At 43.5% G+C, this 18,659-nt stretch overlaps 1 protein-coding gene across 3 annotated transcripts in view; it reads left to right on the plus strand.

The window, feature by feature from the left end:
* LOC122888799 (Down syndrome cell adhesion molecule-like protein 1 homolog) overlaps nucleotides 1-18,659 on the plus strand; it is a 54,362-nt gene that overhangs the window by 30,396 nt on the left and 5,307 nt on the right. The window contains exons 6-29 of one of the 3 annotated variants that reach the window (XM_044223664.1): nucleotides 741-1,016; nucleotides 1,427-1,723; nucleotides 3,653-3,925; nucleotides 4,807-5,091; nucleotides 5,253-5,372; nucleotides 5,485-5,661; nucleotides 6,235-6,434; nucleotides 7,262-7,358; nucleotides 7,498-7,626; nucleotides 7,710-7,877; nucleotides 7,999-8,069; nucleotides 8,812-9,052; nucleotides 9,993-10,178; nucleotides 10,946-11,101; nucleotides 12,860-12,999; nucleotides 15,107-15,260; nucleotides 15,841-15,958; nucleotides 16,091-16,254; nucleotides 16,359-16,457; nucleotides 16,798-16,986; nucleotides 17,613-17,900; nucleotides 17,998-18,153; nucleotides 18,293-18,323; nucleotides 18,476-18,594. In XM_044223664.1, coding sequence (XP_044079599.1) covers nucleotides 741-1,016; nucleotides 1,427-1,723; nucleotides 3,653-3,925; nucleotides 4,807-5,091; nucleotides 5,253-5,372; nucleotides 5,485-5,661; nucleotides 6,235-6,434; nucleotides 7,262-7,358; nucleotides 7,498-7,626; nucleotides 7,710-7,877; nucleotides 7,999-8,069; nucleotides 8,812-9,052; nucleotides 9,993-10,178; nucleotides 10,946-11,101; nucleotides 12,860-12,999; nucleotides 15,107-15,260; nucleotides 15,841-15,958; nucleotides 16,091-16,254; nucleotides 16,359-16,457; nucleotides 16,798-16,986; nucleotides 17,613-17,900; nucleotides 17,998-18,153; nucleotides 18,293-18,323; nucleotides 18,476-18,594 — 4,134 coding nt within the window. Of the gene's footprint in view, nucleotides 1-740; nucleotides 1,017-1,426; nucleotides 1,724-3,652; nucleotides 3,926-4,806; nucleotides 5,092-5,252; nucleotides 5,373-5,484; nucleotides 5,662-6,234; nucleotides 6,435-7,261; nucleotides 7,359-7,497; nucleotides 7,627-7,709; nucleotides 7,878-7,998; nucleotides 8,070-8,811; nucleotides 9,053-9,992; nucleotides 10,179-10,945; nucleotides 11,102-12,859; nucleotides 13,000-15,106; nucleotides 15,261-15,840; nucleotides 15,959-16,090; nucleotides 16,255-16,358; nucleotides 16,458-16,797; nucleotides 16,987-17,612; nucleotides 17,901-17,997; nucleotides 18,154-18,292; nucleotides 18,324-18,475; nucleotides 18,595-18,659 lie in introns of those variants that run through there. The other 2 variants (XM_044223665.1, XM_044223666.1) reach the window with 2 other exon arrangements.

Consider the following 18,659-nt stretch of genomic DNA (forward strand, 5'->3'; position numbering starts at 1 on the left):
TTAATGAGTGCGTCGAACTGATTGAGTCACCACCGCTGATTGTGCTCTCTCTCTTTCTCCCTGTCTCTATGAATGTGAAGGCCTACTGTATGTATGAATCCATGTGTCACATTTTGAATCCAGTTGAATGATTTTAGAGTCACTTAGGAGAATGCAAAAATTGGTATCACTTGGCAATAAGACATACTTGCCAAGTATGTCTATATAAGTATGATTTAAACAAAAATTAATTTATAAATCAATTGCAAATGAGTAATAGCCTAATATAATGTGTAAATAAAGGAAGTTAAATTAGCAGGGTATAATTTAAATTTAAAATCTGGCTACACAAAATGTATTTTTATCTGATGGGTGATAACTGTTTTGTGAATCCTGAGTAATACCTGAGTTATTAACCACCAATAAATTACCATTAACAACTAATAAACCCTTTATAATTATAATTTACTGCACAGTGGTGCCAGAAAATTCTATAATCTTTGCATTTATGACTAAAAAAACTTTTGAAAACTCGTGGACATCAAGTTTAAGTAATACCATATAGAAAATAAAAAGTAGTCTAGCAACAGCAACATATTCTTATAATGATAATTATACTTGTTTTACAAATCAAGATACAAATTTCTTTACAGTGAAACAAAGAAAAACAGAAAATGCCTCAATCAAAAGAAAGAAAATGTGTCTTTGGGAGTTTTTTTATGCATCTGTGTTTTAACAAACAACATGCGTCCTTCTCTCAGATCCACTACGAGTGACCTTGTCCCCTAAGAATCTGAAAACTGGCATAAGCAGCACACTGTTCTTCACCTGCACTGTGGAGGGCTCTCCAGAATACACCATCACCTGGTACAGCAACACAGAGCCCATCGTCCCCGACCAGCACATCTCCATCCAAGGACAACACAACGACACCCTGCAGATCACTGCAGCACAGAAGTTCCACTCTGGGGCCTACCAGTGCTTCGCCTCCCGAAAGGGCCACACTGCTCAGGACTTTTCCATTATTCTGCTAGAGGGTATGTGGACAGAGACAGCAAGGGAGCTAAACAAGTGCAGATTCTGTATATGCTGCAGGCATTTTATTAGATTTTCCTGAAATTTAAAGCGTCTACTTTTACTTTTGACTTTTATTCCTTATCTGAATACTGGTGCATAAATTGTTTGCCATTGCAAATGTCATTGATAGATGCATAAATAGGACACCACAGAGCTGTTTGTCATTGAACAAATACACAAAATCATTTGGCTTTAAAATCAATTATATGCAGCAGAGGTGGTGGCATAAACAGCGAACAACGAAACGATCTAAATCCAACTTGTTGTGAACATGTTGCTTTTCTGTCAGAGCTTCTCACCACTCTGTCTTCAAGTCCTCTACTGTATTTTTCATCTTTCTCTCTCTATCTCTCTCTCTGTCTCCTCTCAGATGGTACTCCTCGTATTGTGTCTTCCTTCAGCGAGCGGGTGGTGAATCCCGGCGAGCCTTTCTCCCTCATGTGTGCAGCCAAAGGAGCCCCGCCCCCCTCCATCACCTGGACGCTGGATGACGAGCCCGTGGTGCGAGACTCCACATACAAGACCAGCCAGTACACCCTGTCAGATGGCCTGACCGTGTCACACGTCAATGTCAGCAGCCCGCTCATTCGAGATGGGGGAGTGTATCGTTGCGTCGCACGCAACTCGGCCGGTAGCGCCGAGTACCAAGCGCGCATAAACGTAAGAGGTGCCTGTCTGCTTTTCAATATAAATGCACTCTACACCTGACTCTATACAAACACACAAGAGCTAGTGAGAGGCATAGAGCACTTTGCATTTCACATACAGTTACATCTATCTATCTATCTATCTATCTATCTATCTATCTATCTATCTATCTATCTATCTATCTATCTATCTATCTATCTATCTATCTATCTATCTATCTATCTATCTATCTATCTATCTATCTATCTATCTATCTATCTATCTATCTATCTATCACTACAAAGGCAGCGAGCAGCAGCTACAGAAGCAGTGATCTTGGGAAAAAAAAGGGTTTAGTTTTCAGGCTGGCCAGCAAACTGCGTAACGGATAGAAAGGTCACTGAGGCTGTAATTTACCCCAAAACAAAATTGCTATAGAACCTACATGATACCAATAAAATGCAGATACTGCACTCTGCCTTTGGATAATCTTCACAGACTTCAATATCTACAAACAAAATGTGTTCTTTCAGCTTTGTTGTCCATATTTAAAGCTGCAGCAGGTAATTTGAACATACACAATGCAAAACCTTCTGCCTCTCTCTCTGCTGCCTCGTGTCACTCCGCTAAGCCCCTCCCACCAAATGGCATACGATGATAGCTGGCTTGGTTAGATATCAACATTGCACAGATGACTTGTTGTAATGCTACCATTAGCACTTATCTGTCAAGAAGGAATAGGGCAACCTCTGCATCGCTCTTCAGACCCTTACACTCCCGCAGAGCTTGCCATCTTGAAAATTCCACTTCGATGTTGACCCTTGTCTGGTCTCTGTTTTTATTTAGCGCTTTCTTTTTCTCTCTCTTCTCCTCCAAGGTCTTCCTTCTTTTGGCTTGTTTTGTACTTTTGTACCGCTGAGCCTTGTAGAGAGGAAGGGAGAAACCAAGACACGTATAACCTGGATAACCCTTGTTTGTACAGACTCGCTGTGATTGGCTAGTTAAGTGCTAGCTAACCCTGATTGGTTGTTTGATTCAGACTGGGTCCAGTTATTTAAAAAACTAAATACAAAGGGGCGGGCACTCACAGACACATTTTTTTTAAAGGAATTCTTCAATTAAGTATTGTTAGTGACATGCAATTGTCAAAATGTGTTATTTCAGCCAAAAGTATAATGAAATAATATTGCCTACTGCAGCTTTAGTTTGTTTGAGAAAATAAACTTTATTTCGATTATTTACAGTCCAGAGTTCATAAGAATTACCAAGATGTCGGTTCATCAAAATGGACATTTTTCAATAACAGATAACAGCTAGGCTAGCAATGGCTATCTCACCAGCTAGCTAGATATAACTAGCTCTCTTGCCTTAGTTGTCTTTTTGGCTGTTTCTCTTTAGTGCAACAACAGCTTCTGGAGTATATAGACTGCTTTTACATGCCTTTACACATTTTTTTCATGGAAATTATACACTTCTGTTGCATATTAATTATTCATATTGTAAATTAGAAATTTAAAAGCCAGATATGGGTCTTACTGTAACCCAATTTTGCCCAAATATGTAACGTTAGTTTCTCAGTTTTGGTTTTGTAGGGTATCTATCTATCTATCTATCTATCTATCTATCTATCTATCTATCTATCTATCTATCTATCTATCTATCTATCTATCTGAAGGTAATTTAGAAAAATACACACAATCACGTAGATACACAGAATATCTGATTAGACTAAAATCAAGAAATATCCTCAATCAGATTTTAGTAAAGGGAGCATAACTAACCTCCCTGTCCACCTGTCAACTTGCCCCAATCACTCTATCCCTCAACCTTTATCTCTTCACCTCCTGTCTCTGTGGCTGCTCCCTTACTCTGCCATGACCTCCCTCACCTCATCTGCCCCTCTCTCCGACCTCTGTGTCTCTCTCTGTCTCCTCCCTCCATCCCCTCCCTCTCTTCCCTGTGTCTCCAGGTCCACCCCGAATCAGACCCATGCGGGACATCACCGCAGTGGCGGGCAGGAACACCTACATAACATGTCGTGTGATTGGCTACCCATATTACTCCATCAAGTGGCTGAAGGACGGCATGCAGCTGCCTGATAATCATCGTCAAGTGGTGTTTGAAAACGGCACCCTGAGGCTGACGGACGTGCAGAAGGGCGCGGACGAGGGCACCTACTTATGTAGCGTTCTGATCCAACCCCAGGTGTCAATCAACCAGACCGTTCATGTCACTGTCAAAGGTTAGCATGAAGAGAAGAATGGATTCAAAGGGATGAAACTTCACTAGGTGTTTTTAGATAAAAATACACCCATCTTATCAATCTAAATCATGAAGTGAGGATGCAATAGAGCTAAAGCGACCCATCTACCTGATTGGGATGTACTGTGGTTTCACCCTATTCTTTGCACACATCACTGCATCCAAAATACAAAATGTCTATTAAAACAGTAGTGAGAAAGCAATCTGTCCAAAGAAAGCTGAAATCCTCAACATTAGTTTGTTTCTTTTCTTTTCCCTTTAAAAAAAAGCATCAAGGCACTGGTCTGTTAGCTAACATCTGCAGTTTACAGATGTTAGCAAAAGAGATTTCTGGATATCAGAGCACCTAGTCACTGCCAGTTGGAGACACCAATGTTCAAAGTTGTGCAGTGCAGCTTTACACTAATGCTTCATGACAGAGGTGGATGGTGTTTTAGGATAGATTTATGTTTCAGGGTGCGTCTGTATTTTGTTTAGTCTGTGAGTGGGGTAACAATGGTAGCAGGGCAGCTGCAGAGGTGTTTAAGGGTGTGTGCATGTGCCTGCGTGTGAGTGTGTCTCTGATTTAATTAGATGAATAATAATGAAGCCTAGATTAAATCCCCCAGATGTCTCAGCTGTAGTACCCCCACCCCAACCTCCATTACTATGGCAACGGAATGACTTTCTCCTGCCAATTGGACTCTAACCAGAGCAGCTATTATGGGCTGCAGGAGATGGGGGCTGAGGGGGTACTGGGGCCCACTGGCCAATGACCTTCTCTCTCTCTCAGCATTGCTCCAGATGGCCACACTGCCACTCTTCCATGTCTATCGCTGCCTTTATTCCACTGACTCTCTGTACTCTTCCTCTCTTCCCCAGTGCCGCCCCTCATACAGCCCTTTGATATCCCCTCTACCTCAGTGGGGAAGCTCATGTACATCGCCTGTGTGGTGTCATCTGGGGACATGCCCATACGCATCACCTGGCACAAAGACGGCCAGCTCATCGTGCCAGGCTCCGCCTCTGGCGTCGCAATAGAGACCAAAGAGTTCATGAGCTCCCTGCAAATCTCCAAGGTGACACTGAAGCACAATGGAAACTACACCTGCATTGCCAGCAACGCCGCCGCCACCGTCAGCTGGGAAAGACAGTTGATTGTAACTGGTGAGGGATTGAGCAAAGGGGGACTGGCATGATGATGAATTAGGTCAGATCAGATGTGATATCTAATGTGCAGAGGGAGCTTAGAATTGTACATGTTATTTTAGGAACACTAAGAGTAACCCTTCTTCCATTTAGGTTAATCACATCTTTTTGTTTCTCAGTGCCACCACGGTTCGTGGTGCAGCCCAACAATCAGGATTGTATCTACGGCAAAGCTGGAGTTCTCAACTGCTCTGTGGAGGGTTACCCACCTCCAAAAGTCATGTGGAAACATGCCAAAGGTAAAATCAGCACATCATCCTGACAACATCTACAACATCGCAATGACAAGATCACATGAACAAGGAGAAATTAAGGCAGCAACACGCATTTACTTTGTGTTGTGTGCTGCAGGTGTAGGGAACCCTCAGCAGTACCACCCAGTCCCTCTAACTGGCCGTATCCAGATCATGTCAAACGGCTCTCTGCTCATCCGACACGTGCTTGAGGACGACCGAGGGTACTATCTCTGTCAGGCCTCCAACGGAGTGGGCTCAGACATCAGTAAGAGCATGATCCTCACTGTCAAGAGTAAGTGTCAATCATACTGTCTTTGGCTTGAACACACTTCCTTTCATAACCACATCTTTGCACATATACTGTATACAGAGACAAGCCTTAGCTTTTTGGAGGGGAATCAGCTCTTCTACGATGCACTTTTGCCCCAGGCTAGTGCGTCCTGTACTGAACCTAACAAAACCATGTCTCCTTCCTGCACATCCTTAACTTGGGGTATCTTTGCAATTGATTTATGTGTTCCGACTGCCGGTCTGTGTGCTCCTGAATGTTTGGTGGGGAAAAGGGCTGATGAATTAGTGATGAAAACAAAACCGCAGGAACCCCTTCAATCAATAATCTATGTCTGAGGAAAGGAGGTGGAAAAGAATCAGGAGTAGAGGAAGAAGGCAGACAGGGAGGAGGTAGCGTAAGAGGGCCAGTGGGGCTTGAAGCGTGAAATGAAAATGGAGAATTAAGTGCAGAAATAGAGATGTCTATACATCTGTAATATATCCTCGGTTTCCAATACCACATCCCTGTTCCCTCATCTCATTACTCCGTATAATACTATTCGTCACACTGACATGTATCTGTGATTCTGCTCAGTTCCTGCCATGATCACCAGCCACCCCAACACCACCATGGCGAGGAAGGGTCAGACCAAGGAGCTGAACTGCACAGCGCGGGGCGAGCAGCCCATCATCATCCGTTGGGAGAGAGGAGACACCGTCATTGATGCCGAGAGAAACCCTCGTTACTCCATCACCATCAACAAGAAGGGGGACGAAGTCATCTCTACCCTTAAGGTCAGATATAGAATACAACACCCAGCAGACCCTGAACTCGGCATAATGCCCTCACACCAACACTGAGGATTGTTTGATGCTGTGAAGAAAATATAGAGCAAAGAGTAGTGGAAATAAGTTAGTAGTCATTCAGCTTAAACTGTCTTCAACTTTTATTTCTGAAAAATAAGTTATGCCAGTGTTGGCAGATTTTTTCAGTGTTTTAAGAATTTCCTGTGTAATAAAACACAAGGCCACATAAGGCAGATCAAGTCACTAATGCTTCATAATGTCTCTCAGCTCTTAATTTAAAGGAATAGTTCGACATTTTGGGAAATACACTTATTCACATTATTGCAGAGAGTTAGGGAAGATCGATACCACTCGCCTGTCCGGTAAGTATAAGATTACAGCCAGCAGTCGGTTAACTTAGCTTAGCATAAAGACTGGAATCTGGGAAACTGCTTGCCTAGCTCTGTCTGAAGGTAACAAAAACTGGGCCGGTAGGGCTAGCTGTCCCCCCTGTTTCCAGTCTTTATGTTAAGTTAAGCTAACTGGCTTTATATTTATTGTGCAGAGAAGAGAGTGGTATCAATCTTCTCATCTAACTCTTGGCAAGAAAGTGGAAAAGGGTATTTCCAAAAATGTACATTATGGCATTTAGTTTAAGTATATTTTATTAAAAAGAGGTGCCTGGCTTCACACATTCAGGATTTTAAGGCTCATTGGTTTAATTGTATTATTGCAGAGGATTTTTGTGACGTGTGTTAGCGCTGCTGTCTGTTGGGAATTTTCTGTATATTTTGGGGCACATTGTAACCTTTTTCTGTTCATGTTGATGCTCACAGCTGAATCCAGCCGAGCGAGGAGATTCTGTCTTCTTCTCCTGCCATGCCATCAACTCCTATGGAGAGGGTCGAGGGCTCATCCAACTCACTGTGCAAGGTATCTCTACCACATACAGCACACTTCTCACAAACTTCTTTAATTTACTGAAACATTAGGCCTCATAACACAGTACATGTGGTTATGTAAACAAAATTGCTGGTGAACAGCTCTCACCTCCTCTCTCTCTCCCACACAGAACCACCAGATCCCCCTGAACTGGAAGTGAGGGAGGTGAAGGACAGGAGCATGAACCTGCGCTGGATCCAAAGGTTTGATGGAAACAGCATCATCACCAGCTATGACATCGAGTACAAGAACAAGTCAGGTAGGTGCCCTAAATTTAAATATGCCTGTCAGATTTTTTAAGATACATGTCTTAAAAATCTCAAATCTTTTCGTATTTGACAGACTCCTGGGATCATATGTATACAACCAGGAACATCTCACCCACCAACAACCAGGCCAACATTGTAGAGTTGCACCCAGCCTGTGTGTACAGCATCCGCATGTACTCCTACAACAAGATTGGCCGCAGCCTTCCCAGCAAAGAGCTCACAATCAGTACTGAGGAAGCACGTGAGTGATTGTTTTATATCTAGAAATCACACTTTCTCTATGTCTGCCTTACTTTTTCTCTGCATGAAATGAAGCTATGAATATTGACGGTAACACTTTATTTGACATCTTCCGTCAACAGCGCCTGACGGGCCACCGATGGATGTAATCCTCCAACCAATGACATCTCAGAGCATACGGGTTACATGGAGGGTAAAATCACTACTATGTGTATTATTATACAGTGCTCATTTCTAATTACCTGAGTTACAGTTCAAATCACTGTAAAATGCCCAATGAACACATACCTCTGTCTGCACAACAGTTAATTTAAATATTAATACTCTAACCAAAAACGACCACCCATTTGTCTTGGAAAACTGAATATATGCCCTGTTCATCTTAACCTGCAAGTTTAGGCAAGCCTAGACGTTTAATTTATTAATGCACTGCATTGTGACAAGGTTAATGATTTAAAGTTATAAGCAAGTTAAGCAAGAATTAAGGGTTACCAGTGCAAATTTTAGTAGTGCCCTATAAGACAAGCACATACAGAAACTGCTTGATTATTTAAAAAATACCAAACGTTGAGCAGCTCAGACCAAAGAATTCTAAGCTAACAATTGTTGAACAACTGACATTGTTGAAAGTATCAGTAACAGTAATGCAAACAGAACTCAAATGAACCAAACTGTTGGAAGGCACATTGTGAGGCCACTTAATATCACTGAAGCAACAAAAACAAAATGAATACATCATCATAAAATCGATTAGAAATTTTGAGTTCATTGAGCATGTGTGTTCTGTTTTGTTTTTACTCTTATTACTGTACACATTACTGCCAAATTCCAAAATAACCCAGTTGTAATGTAGCACAGTGATTTTAATGCAGCTAAACAGGGTTTACGTTTGACATGTACTTTAATATTAACTGCTATTACCACATTTCTTTCAGGCTCCTAAGAAGGAGCTGCAGAACGGTGTGATCCGAGGCTACCAGATCGGTTACAGAGAGAACGGTCCAGGCAGCAACGGCCAGTACAGCATAGTGGAGATGAAAGCTACAGGGGACAGTGAAGTGTACACCTTGGACAACCTCAAGAAGTTCGCCCAGTACGGGGTGGTGGTCCAGGCCTTCAACAGAGCTGGGACGGGTCCATCCAGTACTGAGATCAACGCTACCACGTTGGAAGATGGTAGGAGAGTCAGGAGAGAAGGATGGAAGAAAACGTAGATGGCAAGATGAGGGAAAAGGAGGGTAGACACAACTGAGAGAGTGGGCTACTAGACAGAAGACATGAGGGAAGGCGGAAAGAGATGTAAATTAAAAGATCTATAAAGCATATTTGTCAAAAAGAATAGAAAATAGAGTCAAATGCAGCAACAGGATGGCAGACACACAAATTAACGCAGCTAACACTCATACTCAAAAATACCACAAAAATGGTAGAAATGGATTTGCAGCACATCCCCCATTCTTCTTTCGTTTTTAATTAGCACCCTCATTAGGCTGGCAGAGAGCGAGAGAGGAACATGGAACCCCATTACTCTCTAAATGTCTGCCCACTCTGCCTCCTTTTTCTCTTCCGCTCCTTTATCTTCCTCTTCTTCCCATTGGTTCCCTTCTCTTCCTCCTCATCCGTCCTCTGTTTATTTCACATCTTTTTATTTCTTATATTTTTCTGACGCTGCTGATCCTCTCTTTTAGCCTCCCTGTCTGTGTGGACAGTAATGATAGACACCCTGATCATGGTAACAGTAATAGTGATGGTAACCCTTTAAGGTGTAGCTGTTTTACTATTCATGTTGCTCTCAGTGGTCTTCCTCTCCTCTACCAACCCCCCTCTACACCGCCTCCCCTTCTCTCCTCTGTGCTCTAAAAGCTAGCACTGAACAAGGAGCTATTGAGAGCTAATTTGAGCTTATTTGACTGATTTGTTTCAGCAGAGATTGCCTGTGGGTTGTTGGTGTTGAGTAGTCATTAATTATCAGTGCTTCAGCCGCCATGCTAGATCAGTCAGGTCTTCTTAGCGACAGCAATAACCAAAGATTTTTGACGTAAAAATCATTAAAACAACCTAAAAACTCATATATGTGAACCATGCAGCACTAACACTTGTCCCCTGCTCTCTCCAGTGCCCAGTGAGCCTCCGCAGAACGTGCGAGCCATCTCTGTGACGTCCGACGAGGCGGTGATCACTTGGGCAGAGCCTCCACGGCTGACACTGCACGGTGTGCTGAAAGGCTACCGGGTTGTGTTTTGGTCCCTCTTCCCTGACGGAGGTGGGTGCTGTGGGGGCCAGGCCCAGTGGCCAATGCAGAGTAATTATCACCTATCTCATTCTAAACTTCAACAACCCCCACCCACCTACCTCTCTGTCAGTGTTGTGAGTCACAATGTGTTAATGTGTGTCCGCACCTTTCTCATAAAGCACTTCTTGTTCCTGTGTATCTTTGAATTTGTCTGTGTTTGCTCTTGTTTCTTTGCGTCTTAGATTTTTAACACCACCAATATTGACGGTCGATGAGATTACAGTACAGTAGTTGAGTGTGTTTGTGCTCCTATGTCTGTTCAATCCTGTTTCCTAAAATATTCAGTTCATATTCAACTAATTTGCACTAGCAAATATGTTTTGTGGGAAATGACGTCCAGATAATGGCAACAACAGCACAATTAACATTTTTATGGTTATGTTTAGGCTTTCAAAGCACCCTGTTAAGGTTAGGGAAAGACTGTGGAGCAACACAGGTCGCACTGACTTTTTCAATATCTAATCAAAACCACAGTCTTTTCTTAACCTTAACCAAATGCTTTAGTAGCCTATAAACAAAACGTGAGACACAATGTGCAAATCCCAATCTCTGTTTTATAGTTTTGTGCTTTGTATAACCAACCATCCACCCTGACGTCCTCCCTACAACTGCTGCCTTGTAATCAAGGCAGAAATCACATTTCCTCTAAAACATATTTAGCAAAGCAAGTTAGTAGTATATAAATGTAATTTGTAGAAGACAGAGTTGGTCTGTGTTGCCTGTCCACCAGATAACCAACAGTACTCTCTAAAACAGTTTTCCCCTCCTGTTCTTAGAATGGGGAGAGATGCAGAATATCACCACCACACGTGAACAGGTGGAGCTGCGAGGGCTGGAGAAGTTCACCAACTACAGTGTTCAGGTGCTGGCCTACACACAAGCAGGAGACGGGGTCCGCAGCAACGTCCTGTATATCCAAACCCGCGAGGACCGTGAGTATACACACAGACACAAACTCTACTTTTTTTTTTAGGAAAATCCAAATAAAAGAAAGCATGAAATACACTTGCAGAGTGTATGGGGTCAGGGTAAAGGGGATAGGAAGATGGGAGGGGGATATATAAAAAAAAGAATACTGGGCTTTATCTCAAAACCATGACAAAAGCTCATTTATGCTGGGAAGCTCCATTAGCAGTGCTAATGAGAATTAAGAGGCTTCGGGGCCACGGCTCAGGGCTGAGGGAGGGCTGGCAGGAGACACTGGGTGGGAGAGGAGAGGTGCTCTCTCTGAGCATATAGCATCCAGGAATCAGCCATCAGCCTGGGCCCCCATCCTCTCCACCAGCCCTCTTGCCATAGGCGTAGGGATTAACTCCACTTGGATTAGAGTGAATTAATTTTCTGCTTACACCATTGGAGGCGGGATTACAGCCAGATCCATGTCTCTGTATAGAGGAGGGGGAGGAGTAGGGGCCTGGGGGTTGAAGATGGAAAGATATAAGGTGATCACACAGCCTATTCTTGGCTGACAAAACAAATAAGGAATTTAAAAAAAACATAATAGGAATGTCATAGCCAAGATTTTTCTTTTCTCAGCCAATTTAAAGTAGACTGCTAGACTTAATTCTCTAGTATTTGGTTTAGTGCATTTGCCCTTTACTGTGACATATCCTCCTCTGATTGGCCCAGTAGTGCATAATATATTTATGTAGGTGGGGATGTTCACTCAGCACCATGTACCTCGCTTCCTCGCCATCACACGGGCCGTGCTGCCTGTGCAGCAGACTCTCTGTCTGTCTGGAGTCCTGGGCAGATTTTGGGCACCAGATGGGACTTAACTCTCCCCCCTCCCACTGCCACTCCTACTTTGACATGGAGGTCCAGTTATGATAATGATGACTGCCTCCACTGCCCCTCCCCAACACCACCACCACCACCACCACCATCATCACTCCGCCAGGAACTGCACCTATCATTCTCGCCATTCTTTCATCCCCGCCTCCCTCTTTTTAAACCTCCCTCGCCTCGTCTATCCTTTTTGAGTTTGTGTTGTTTTTATCCCTGCTCATGTAATGTGTAGGATGAAGTAGTCCGAGGGCATGTGTTGGTTGAATGACTGGATCAGGGGGCCTCACATAAAAGAAAAAGAGGAACTGGGGGTTGGATTAAGAGAGCTGGGCCTTACACTGCGGTAGCTACCTTCTGTAGACCCCAGATGAGGCCCACTGTCAAGCGCAAGTTATATTTATGGTGGGGATTGAATAGGCTTGACACTGTGAACCCCATACTGTAAAGCCAATGTGACAAAAGCATTATTGTTTAACTTTCACAGTATCCAGTGTCCTCGTGTTTTTTTGTAAAGTGTGCATCCATTTTAAACCCTTCTTACGCCTTTAGATGGTAATGAGAGTATTAAGTGGTGTCCAGTGTCAAGCTGAAGTGGCTAGCAGAGGATCAGACACTAGTGTCTAATCTGTTTGTGGGTTTGAGAGTTAAGAGAATGCTGGGTGTCACAGAGTCAGAACTGCTGACCAATGTCTGACTGAACATATGTCACCACCGTCCACCCAAAGGGAGTTCTTCCAAGTCCTCCCAGAGCAGCTTAGTACAGGATAAGACTAGCAATCTGCAAACAAGCCTGCTCACTTTAATAGGCATCCAACACACAGCATGTGCATGCACACACACAAAAACACACATGGAAGCACACGCATGCCCGCTCTGCTGATGTTCCTATGCGTTTTCTATAGTTCCTGGTCCGCCGGCTGGCATCAAGGCAGTTCCCTCCTCTCCGAGTAGTGTGGTTGTGTCCTGGTTGCCTCCTCACAAGCCAAACGGTGTTATCCGCAAGTACACCATCTACTGCTCCAGTCCAGGGTCTGGGCAACCGGTAAGTCTTTCCTCTGTGGGTGTGACTCATAAGGGGCCAGTAGAAAACATTCCAGGTGATTGAGAAGCGAGGAATTTGTGAACTTGATAAAAATTAATTGAACCTGTACGTTTTGTGTGTGTGTGTGTGTGTGTGTGTGTGTGTGTGTGTGTGTGTATCTTTGCGCATGTCTCTCTTTCACTGCATTTGCACCATCGCTTTATTTCCTGCCCTCCCAGATGAACAGATGAGGTTGTCTTGGCAACGTGATGAGACGTAGATATGCAAATGAAGCAGAGAACAAGCTCACACATGCACACTGCCGCATAAGAAACACACACACACAAACAGACACACACACACAGAGACATCACATTTCAACATTTTCTATTTATACATGTGCAGTATTTCAGTTGTGGTTAGATCATGTGCACACAAACACCAGCACACAGTGAAATCTGATATCAGGCTAGAATCTCACTTTCTTATTATTCACAAATACTCCTCCCTCTCTGTGCATGAGTGCCATGTAAATGAGCACGGGCAGGGAGGAAAGGGGAAGGAAGGGAGGGGGAAAGGAGGTTGAGAGGGAGAAAGAGAAACACCATTAGAGGTAGGGAGAGACAGAGGGGAAATGAGAGAAAAAGAGAGGGAGATGGGGGGAGAGGAAGAGGGGGGAGAGTGAGAGACAGGCTGTGAAGAAGGGAGGAGCAGAGGAGGGTATCAGTCACATCGAGATGAGAGTGCTTTTGTCCGTCTTTTCATTATCTCCCTGTATCACTCCCTGGATCACCACAACACCACCGCTATGCTGGAGGAATTTTCAAAGGCACCCCCTACACACACACACACACATACACACACACATCCTCCCTCCCTCTGTCCCTCCATCCTCCCCTCTTCACTGAGCTAGGCAGAGAGGCATAGAGGAAAAGAGGGAAAAGCAAATGGTGAAGGAACTGAAGATGAACACTGAGAGATGAACAGATTAAAGAGATAGAACAGAGGATGGACTTGAGAGAAAACAGTGTTTTTGTGCACGCTTTGGTATGTGTGTGTATGTGTGCCTGCAGGTGTATGTGTGAATATGAATATCTTCTCAAAGATGTGTTTGTAGACATGCACTCTTGATGTATTTTCTTATTTCATGTATTTCTCTTACAGTTTTTCTCAAATTCTTAACTGCTTAATGCTTAGTTGTAACAGTTAGTTGAAACACTGTTACAATTCTCAAAACATTAAATGTAATTGCCCCATTTATACTGTGTAGCACAACAGTCCTGTGAAAGGCCATCATTCACTCAAAACATTTAACTTGTGTGTCAAAGGTAAATAAATTCATCAAGGAGCGAATCACTGCCACCAAAATGACATTTCCCTTTATCATTGTTTCAGTCAAGACAGAAGTTAAAGTTCACAGGGCAACCTACATGAACATAGAGGTGGAGTCCATAGAGAGGTCATTCAGAGCTGAGAAAGGCCTCCATTATCATCATGTCCCTATTTCAAGAATCAGCAAATACAAACGAGAGAAAAGCATGTGGTAACTTATAGTATATATAAATAGAAAAACAGTCCACATGGAAATACAATTATGGATTTCTGTCAGTATAACATACAAGGAATCTTGCAATGAACATGCAATTTAAAAAAAAAAACTCTATTTACTCTATTTGTGTGTTCATGTTGCTTGCCCTGTGAACTCAGTAAATTGAAACACCTGTCCTAGACATGTAAGTCAGATCATAACTGCCTTTTATCTTGACGAAGACAAGCTATGCTGATATGTTGATCTATAGAATTGTAAATAAATGAAGATATGAGTGTGTGTGGCTTTCCCCTTCTTTCACTAAGGTCATGCATGGCTGCATGCTGGCTCACTGTTACACTGTCATAACTTACTGGGACACTTTAATGTTATTCGAGCTATCAGTAACACCTGTGTTTTTCCTACAATGACAAGTTAAAATGTCAATGCTGTGAAAAAGACTGATGGCAGAAAGTTTACTTCTGTTTTTCACTTCTTTAGTCTGGTAGAGTTTCTAGTACAAGAGCTGCCACCGAGCCACTGTCATGTCACTGTGTCATCAGAGTTTGCTAACATGACACTGCGTGCCCTCTGTCCCAGGCGCCCAGTGAGTACGAGGCCAACCCAGAGATGCTCTTCTACCGTATCACGCACCTTTCCCGTGGTAAACAATACCACATCTGGGCTGCAGCCGTCACAACAGCAGGCCGAGGCAACATCAGCTCAAAGGTCACAGTGGAGCCTGCTGGGAAAGGTGGGTCCTCCAGGCGAGCCTGTAGTGGAGGAGAAGAATAAAGAGATTCCTGTAAAGGTTATGAGCCGCACTGCCGCACTAAGGATGGCTATGAAATGGCAACATGATCTCTTGTACACAGATCACTTTCATCACTCTCTCTCCTTCTCTCTCTGTCTGCTCTCTCTGTTATTGATGGACAGCTGTAGTATTGATTGAGTAGCGGCTATGTTGCAAGAAATACTGTTGTTAATTATGTGGTGATGAACAGGGCCTATCCAGTAAAATGACCCTTGGGGAGAGAGGTAGCAGGCGAGAATCAATAGAGGGGAGGATCTATGGAGAAAAGAGGTTAGAGGAGGTGCTACACTAAAACACTACGCTACAGCTTTTTATTCCCTCAGCAGTGAGTAAAAGCCTTTCCCCTTCAACAAACAGCAGGGACAGGCAGTTAGAAATCTGAAAGTATGAAGAAAGGCATTAGTTGTGAGAGAGATGCCGAAGCAGTTTTTGTTTTGTCTTGGTGTATGTGTCATTAACTGTGTGTCAGAGTGTGTGTCAAAGATTAAATTTAGTCACCTTATTTTTTTTGTGTGTGCAGTCCCGGCTAAGATTCTGTCCTTTGGGGGCACGATGACCACACCCTGGATGAAGGAAGTGCGTCTGCCCTGCAGCTCAGTGGGAGAACCCACCCCCACAATTAAATGGACCAAAGACAGGTTAGAGCATCATCATCATATACCACTTATATGTCAGCATCATGACTCACTCAGACAGATACTGCTGCTTGAGAGAGAAACAATAAACTCTGGGATGAGATTAACATCTCTAACCTGTCTGTACTTTTTCAGTGAGGACTCTGCCATTCCAGTGACAGCAGACAGTCAGCGGCAGATCCTATCCAACGGCACACTGGTGCTACGTTCAGTCAAAGCAGAGGATTCTGGGTACTACACCTGTACGGCCACTAACACTCTGGGCTTTGACACCATCATAGTCAATCTAGTGGTGCAAGGTAAGAAGAAACAGAAGACGTATTTGAGTGGAACTGACCAGTGGGGGACGTGTTGTGATGTTTCTGCTCTGTTGATGAGTCACTGTCTCTGTGTGTACATCCAGTTCCTCCAGATCAGCCTCGTCTGACCGTCTCCACTACCTCCACCTCCTCCATCACCCTGGCTTGGATCCCCGGGGACAATGGGGGAAGCTCCATCAGAGGTATGCCCCTGACGAGACTTTCTGTGAACAGAGAAACACCCGCCCACCTTGCAGCTGTCTCATGGAAAAATATCCTTGACCTTCTAGCTGATTTTGTGACAACTTTTTCAGTGTGTTCACCCTCTTGCTATCAGTTGTACTAATGCTGCACATTACAGTGTAAACAGTGTCTATGGTTAAGAAGTAGTCAAACTAGAACTGATTGTAGCTGATTGTTGCCCCCTGGTGTCCAACAGATGTAGCAGCAACAGCAAGGATCCTCCACTTACTGTCTTGGATTTACAGTCGCTGTTCTAAATTCCTTGTGTTTGACATAAAGCTGTGCTGTGTGATTCTGCAGGATTTGTGCTGCAGTATTCTGTGGACAATACAGAGGAATGGAGGGACGTGTTCATCAGCTCCAGTGAACGTTCCTTCAGGTTGGACAATCTGCGCTGTGGAACCTGGTACAAGGTCAAGTTGGCAGCTAAGAACAGCGTGGGCTCAGGGCGCATCAGTGAGATCATTGAGGCTAAGACACATGGAAGAGGTGAGGGGTGGGAAAAATGTTGTAGACAGTAGTGCAAAGGGATTAAATAGACTATAACTCTGGGGCCTCAAAACAGGTTAAATTGTTTTCACTAATTTCTCATTTCAGAGGTATCAGGCATAAACCTAAATCTAGGTTTGACCTTTCTTTGCTGAGTTTGACAGATGTTAAATCTGGCTTTTGCTTGCTTTTCCATCCTATTTTATGTTTTTTTCGAGGCAATGTAAATTGTGCCTACTGCCCATCTCAGAGCGTTGAAAACATGTATGAAACTATATTTTATGTGGAGGGGATTTGTTGGTTGTTTACTATTTAAGTCTCTACGTGGAAATATTCAGAATCAATAATGCAACAAGTTGAGACACTGACTTTTTGTTTTTCAATGTTCTTATGTCACATTGCATATTATAGCATTGAAAATCTTCACTTTAGGGAAAACAAATCATGAATTAAATGACCTAATATGAAATAATACCTGTAATGATAGTATTCTTCCCAGATGTTAAGTCATTAATAGATAAATGACAAATAAATGCAGACATACTATATTACTTTGTTGGCATTGCCACATTATCTTTCTAACCTCCTGTTGCACTGTGGCTTTGCCACTCTTTCTTTCGCTACAGAACCAGTGTTCACTAAGGATCAGCCGCTGCTCACCCACATCAACTCCACTCATGCAGGGCTCAACCTGCAGGGCTGGACCAGTGGCGGCTGCCCCATCACTGACCTGATGCTGGACTTTAGGCCCAAAGGCACCTGGGCCTGGCAGAGCCTCAAGGCCAACTCTACCACTCAGCTCTTCCTCAGTGAGCTGCGTGAGGCCACCTGGTACGAGCTCAAAATGAAGGCTTGCAACAGTGCTGGGTGTGGCAACCAGAGCTCCCAGTTTGCCACCACTGACTATGATGGCAGTAAGTGTATCCTACATCTTTTTCTGTCTGTCATCTATACCTCTCGCGTTGAATCTTCTGTATTCAATATTTTCTTCCTTCCTTCTTCTCTCCACAGGTACAATCCCTCCCATTAAATCAGCTCGTGGAGAAGGGGATGATGTGAAGAAGCTGTTCTCCATCGGCTCTCCCGTCATCCTGGTTACTCTGGGTGTTGCTTTGCTCTTCATTGTCCGCAAGAAACGCAAGGAGAAGAGGCTTAAACGACTTAGAGGTGAGAGGAAGAAAAAGAGAGTTCAGAGCCAGAGATCAGTGTTATTGTGTGTAATGGATTAATGTAACATAGAGTGACAAGTTGAAACGATTATCTTCTCAGCCAGCTATAATCTAATTAAGACATTGTCTTCTTACAGATGCTAAGAGCCTTGCTGAGATGCTTATCAGGTAAGAACCAGCTTTTATGGGCATAGTTTTAGTTTTTATGACTACTGCGTAGAGGAAGTAATATTTCAAATAGGTCATCCTCAGAAAAGTTTGGAAAACCTCATAAGAGACACCAATCTGACTATATGTGTCATTTCCATGTGTGTGTGCAGCAAGAACAATCGCAGTATAGACACTCCAGTTAAGGGCCCTCCTCAAGGACCAAGGCTCCACATTGACATCCCACGTGTTCAGCTACTCATTGAGGACAAGGAAGGCATCAAACAGATAGGCATGTGGCTGCACTAGACAACAACACAACCTATCATTTATCAGTGTCATTTTCTAGTAGTTTAT

Source organism: Siniperca chuatsi, linkage group LG14 (assembly GCF_020085105.1).
Source record: "Siniperca chuatsi isolate FFG_IHB_CAS linkage group LG14, ASM2008510v1, whole genome shotgun sequence".
NCBI classification, from domain to species: domain Eukaryota; kingdom Metazoa; phylum Chordata; class Actinopteri; order Centrarchiformes; family Sinipercidae; genus Siniperca; species Siniperca chuatsi.